The sequence below is a fragment of the Pongo pygmaeus genome, chromosome 19, assembly GCF_028885625.2.
Source record: "Pongo pygmaeus isolate AG05252 chromosome 19, NHGRI_mPonPyg2-v2.0_pri, whole genome shotgun sequence".
Lineage (NCBI taxonomy): Eukaryota > Metazoa > Chordata > Mammalia > Primates > Hominidae > Pongo > Pongo pygmaeus.
In genome coordinates this window covers 19,217,534-19,223,318 of record NC_072392.2, presented here as the reverse complement: position 1 = coordinate 19,223,318, position 5,785 = coordinate 19,217,534, and the positions used below count along the sequence as shown (strand labels likewise).

Sequence of the window (5,785 nt, the reverse complement as noted above, 5' to 3'; positions counted from 1 at the left end):
GGGTGACACTGCCACCCCCATGAAAAGGCAGAGCACTAGAATGAGAGTCCAGACTATGGACTCTAGTCCTCTTGATGTCCCAAGCTCAGTGTGTGACCTCAGACTAGGCACTTAGCCTCTGTGGGCCTCAGTTTCCCCTTCTGTCCAAATCAGGGGGGTTGGAATGTGGTCACCCAACTAAAAGCCCACTCTATACACTGAGCATCTATAAATACAAGGAACACAGTCGATTTGTTAGGAAACCCATCACGCCCATCCTGACCTGGATGGGTTTCACTCTGACGTTGTGCACTCAAATGCTCTACCCCTGAGCTACACCTCCTACTCTGACGTTGTGACCGCTGCACCTGGGCTGATTGTACCCCAGACCAGGGGCAGTGTCACCTGGCACCACCCTTTCCCACTACTCTTCCCTCTCGAGAGAGACTGGGGTTTCACACAGAGCAGTTGAGTCCCATAAATAGCAGCTGGCCACTCACAGGCCAACCCTCCCAGGCCCCAAAAAGGAAGTGAGAGACAGGCAGACACTTCTGTTCTTCCTGCAGAAAGTGCTGCTTCTGTAGTAACTCGTCAGATGCTCCCCAGAGCCCAGCACAAACCCGGCTCCACCCACTTCTGTGGGTTGGCCAAATGAGTGAGAAACACGGGCACAACCAACGAGAGGGAGCTGAGGCCGGACCCAGGAGTCTTTTTCCTATGGTAGGGGACATCTCTGTGTGAGGAAGCCCCATGGGGAGTCCTTGGGTGAGTTGCCAGGAGGAGGTGACTCAGGGTAAATTCCCTTAGGAGGTGCATTCACTTCTAGATCCAAAGAGTCATCCCCTACCTCCTTAGGGTAAAACTAGATTTTGAGTATCACAGTGTTTGTGGATAACCTGGCCCCAGTGAGTCCCCTTGCAAGGGCCTTTGGAGATGCCTCTGCACATGGACACTAGGAGCCATGAGCAGAGATAGTCCCTGCAGTAGCATCTGAAACCACGAACCCCGGGAAGACAACGTGGCACTGCTTTTGTCAGCCCTGCCTACACCTTGCTAAAGCCCATCCATTCAGCTCTTTTTCATGTTGACCGCACCACTGTTTCCTGCCCAGGTCCTGCCTGATATAGTAACAGGGAAAGAGATGAATATGACGCAATGTGCTCTTGTAATGGAGCATCACAGAGCAGGTCAAAGACACAAGCCACACAGCGACGAGTGCAGACAGGCAGGGCAGAGCACAGCTGCATGTAAGTACATTTTAAACACGGACCCCAACATAGCACTAGACGTTGTTCATAACACCTCCCTACATATGTAAAACACAAAAGTGGATTGGAGACACACAGAGGGGAGACTGCAGGCGCCTCAGCCTCTCATCCCTCTTCTCATCAGGCCGTCTCTACACCAGCAGTTCTCAACCAAAGTGCTTCTGCCTTCACTGTCAGGAGACATGTGGCCATGCTGGGGACATCTGGGGTGTCTCAATGATGGGGGTGGGAGGGATTGCTACTGGCATCTGGGGGTAGAGGCCAGGGATGTTCCCAACCATCCTAGGATACATGGGACAGCCCCACAACAAAGCAGGTGTCGCCCCAGCTCCTTCACAGCTGTCTACTTCCTCCTGGAGTAGCTGTGCAACTTGTACAACCACAAGCAACATGTATTTGTTTTACAAGGAACTCACTGGAGACAGCACCCAGTCTGAGAATTTTGCACTACGGAGGGGTTTTGTTTTTGAAAACCGAAATTACAGAATAAATTACAGAGAGAGAGAGAGCAAGAGCGAGAGCGAGAGAGAAAGAGAGAGAGAGAAACTTCACCATATGGGTTCAAATGAGCAACCTGGGTGTTCTTGGCTCCTGGTGGAAAGGGAGGTGCTAATCTCAGGTGGGCCCATCTGCTGTGGCATGGGGCTTGGTTTTGAGCTGCTCCTTCCTTTCCTGGCACAAGAGGAGCAGATGTTTAGGGCAGCCACGTGACTAACTGGGCAGCCAAGAACAAGACTCCTGTGCACGCTGAAACTCATGTTCTCAGTGGAAAGGAAAGATCTGCTGACCACTCACTCAGGATGAGAGGTGTGGTGAGTCACCCGCAGGTCCTCTGTATGGCCCAGACCAAACAGCTAGTTTTGGGCATGGCAGAAGTCAGTGAGGCAAGGCCCTGATGGGTAGCGCCTACCTGAGTGCTACCTGGCTAAAGCCGAGGAGGAGCCGTGCGGCAGAATCCGTTCATGCAGCTCGCACACTGCAAGTGGCTGCTAGTGTCTTGTGGAGATTTAAATTTAAAATCTTGCTTCTCAGCCCCACCAGGTACATTTCAGGTGCTCAGCAGTGCACTTGTGCCTTGTGGCTGCCTTCTGGACAGCACGGATGCAGACCGTCTCCAACCATCCCAGAGAGTTCCATCACAGGCACCGAGCCGAAACTGGCCATGGTGATGGAGCTGCCAAGAGGGTGAAGCCCAACCTCACTTTGGTCAACATGGTCAACGTGTCAGGGAAGGGTATCCAGGGACAGGTACCCAGGGGCAGGTGCCCAGTGGCAGAAAGGTCTTCAAGGAACCTCCCTGCTCACAGGCACTTTCTCAATGTCATCTCCTGCCTCCCAGCCCAATCACGCTCCATCCTGTGTTGGCTCCTCTCCTCCACTCTGCCCCAAGCCTGAAGCCATCTGTCCTTCCTCTAAGCTCCAGGAGTCTCTGGGAGGTGTTTATGGGTTAACTCTGTTGAAATGCACAGGGATTGCTCAGAATAAAGCTCACCAGCCTTTGTTGGCCTGGAAGCCCTGCCTGCCCTGCCTCTACTGCCTCTCTGTCCTCCCCCCGGCTCTCTCCACCCCAGCCTAGGTTCCCCAAACACATCAGGCAGGGCCTGCTTGCGGCCTTTGCAGCTGCTGTTCCCTCTGCTCAGAATGCTCTTCCCCAACGCCCCCGGTCATCCCCCTGCCCCTCACTGCTTCAGTCAGATATCTCAAATATCACCGCATCAGAAAGCCTCCCATTCTAGCCAAAAAAGCTCAGGTATATGCACACTCTCTCACACACACACACTCTTACCCACATACATTCACACATGCACACACACTCACACACTCTGATGCTCACACACTCACACACTCACACTCACACACCCTACATGCACACCCGGCACACCCCACAGGCACACCCTGCACACACTCACACACCCCACAGGCACACCCCCCAAACACTCACACACCCCACAGGCACCCCACACATACTCACACACCCCACAGGCACACCACACACACTCACACACCCCACAGGCACACCACACACACTCACACACCCCACAGGCACAGCCCCCAAACACACACACCCCAAAGGCACACCCCACACATATGCACCCCAAAGGCACACCCCACACAAACACACACCCCACAGGCACCCCACACACTCACACCCCCCACAGGCATACCCCACACATACTCACACACCCGACAGGCACACCCCCCAAACACTCACACACCGCACACACCCCACTGGCACCCCACACACCCCATAGGCACCCCACACACTCACACACCCCACAGGCATACCCCACACATACACACCCCACAGGCACCCCACACACACACACCCCACAGGCACACCCCCCAAACACTCACACACCCCACACACCCCATAGGCACCCCACACACTCACACACCCCACAGGCATACCCCACACATATTCACACACCCCACAGGCACCCCACACACACTCACACACCCCACAGGCACCCCGCACACACTCACATACTCCACAGGCACCCCACACATACATACTCCACAGGCACACCCCCCACACACTCACACATCCCACAGGCACCCCACACAGACATTCACACACCCCACAGGCACACCCCATACACACTCATACACCCCCTGCGCACACGCCCACACCCGGACACAGCCCACAGGCTCCATGCACCCCTCGTGCCCATGCTGCCCGGCAACCGGCTGTGATTTTCCTAAGCAGACGCCCCCTGGCGGCTGTCCCTCCACCGATGCTGGAGGAAGCTGGCACCCAGCAGCCGCTCCCAGGCTTAGGGGCCTGAAAACCTCCTCTTCTCTTACCTGGCTGGGATTAGTGCCAGCCAAGGGCCTTGGAGGGGACATGATGGGTTTCTGAGAGTCAGAGCCCTCGAATGGGGCTCCCAGCCCTATGCTTTGGCTTCCCTGGCTGTAGGAAACCCGTGTGGCAGGAGGACAGGTCACTGGACTCAGGATCAGACGAGCTGGGCTCCAGTCCCGACACTGTCCTGACTGACTGTGTGACCTGGAGCAAGTCACTTAACGTCTCTGAACCTCACTCTCCTCCTCACTGAAATGAGGGAGTCAATGTGTTGAGCAGGGTTTGGTGAAAATGTTTCTCTCCTGGATCCTGAGTGGTGGTGTAACTGACTACACACTCTCTGGAAGGGGATTTAGTAACATTAATCTAGAGCAGGGGTCTCAAACTCAGGTGCCCCTAAGAGCCAGGTAGGTGATGTAATAGAGAGAGAGCCCATTAGCACAAGGGCAAGGGCAGCTCTGATTTTTTTTTTTTTTTTTTTGATATAGGGTCCTGCTCTGTTGCCTAGACTGGATTGCAATAGTGCAATCTCATCTCACTGTGGCCTTGATGTCCTAAGCACAAGTGATCTTCCAGCCTCAGCCTCTCGAGTAGCAACAGATGTGCACCTCAATACCCAGCTACATTTTTAACTTTTGTAGAGATAAGGACTTGCTTGTTGCACAGGCTGGCCTCAAACCCCTGGCCTCAAGTAGTCCTCCTACCTCAGCCTCCCACAGTGCTGAGATTACAGGCCTAAGCCACTGCACCTGGCCCGATTTTAAAGAAAAAAATTGGTCAGGTGCAGTATCTCATGCTTGTAATCTCTACACTTTGGGAGGCCGAGCTGGGTGGGTCACCTGAGATCAGCAGTTCGAGACCAGCCTGACTAATATGGTGAAACCCTATTTACTAAAAATACAAAAATTAGCTGGGCATGGTGGTGTGGGCCTGTAGTCCCAGCCACTTGGGAGGCTGAGACAGGAGAATTGCTTGAACCTGGGAGGCAGAGGTTGCAATGAGCCAAGATCTCACCACTGCACTCCAGCCTGGGCAAGAGAGAGCAAGACTCCGTCTGAAAAGAAAAAAGAAAGAAAAAAAATTTGAGGTAAAACTCACATAACATAAAATTCATCATTTTAACTATTTTAAAGTGTGCCCTTCAGTGGTGCTTAATACCCTCACAATGTTGTGCTACCGTCAGCAGTATCCTGTTCTAGAACATGTTCATCACATTAAAAGGACACCCGTACACATTAAGCAGTCACCCCCCATTTCCTCCTCCCCTCCTTCCCTGAAAGCCATTCATCTCCTTTCTGTCTTTCTGGATTTACCTATTCTGGCCATTCCATATAAATGGAATCATACCATATGGAATCTTTTATGTCTAGTTTCTTTCACTTAGCATAATATTTTTATAGATTTATCCACATCATAGCACGTATCAGTATTTCCTTACTTTTTATGTCTGAATAATATTCCATTATGGATAGAACACATTTTGTGTATCCATTCATCAACTGTGCACATTTGGGGTGTTTCCATCTTTTGGCCATTACAGCAATTACAATGTACTGCTAAGAACATTTGTGTACAAGTGTTTGTTATCAATTCCTTTGGGATACACAGCTAGGAGTGGAAATGCAGGGTAATTCTATGTTAAACTATTTGGGGAACCACCACATTGTTTTCCACAGCAACTGCACCATCTTACATACCCACCAGGAGTGTACAAAGCTTTCAATTTTTCCACATT

The 5,785-nt window shown here is 52.2% G+C and overlaps 1 protein-coding gene across 1 annotated transcript; it reads left to right on the top strand.

The window, feature by feature from the left end:
* The first annotated feature begins 504 nt into the window (after positions 1–504).
* On the top strand, positions 505–2,761 carry LOC129017717 (uncharacterized). Its single transcript, XM_054458396.1, has 3 exons — positions 505–699; positions 1,091–1,226; positions 2,280–2,761. The coding sequence occupies exons 1-3, from the start codon at positions 631–633 to the stop codon at positions 2,414–2,416; spliced, it is 342 nt and encodes a 113-aa protein (XP_054314371.1). The 5' UTR covers positions 505–630; the 3' UTR covers positions 2,417–2,761.
* Positions 2,762–5,785: the final 3,024 nt, after the last annotated feature.

Coding starts and splice junctions, on each gene's coding strand:
- LOC129017717 (XM_054458396.1), top strand. CDS start 631: ATGAGTGAGAAACACGGGCACAACCAACGAGAGGGAGCTGAGGCCGGA. Junction 700..1,090: donor CCAGGAGTCTTTTTCCTATG/GTAGGGGACATC, acceptor TTTCCTGCCCAG/GTCCTGCCTGATATAGTAAC. Junction 1,227..2,279: donor AGGGCAGAGCACAGCTGCAT/GTAAGTACATTT, acceptor CTTGCTTCTCAG/CCCCACCAGGTACATTTCAG.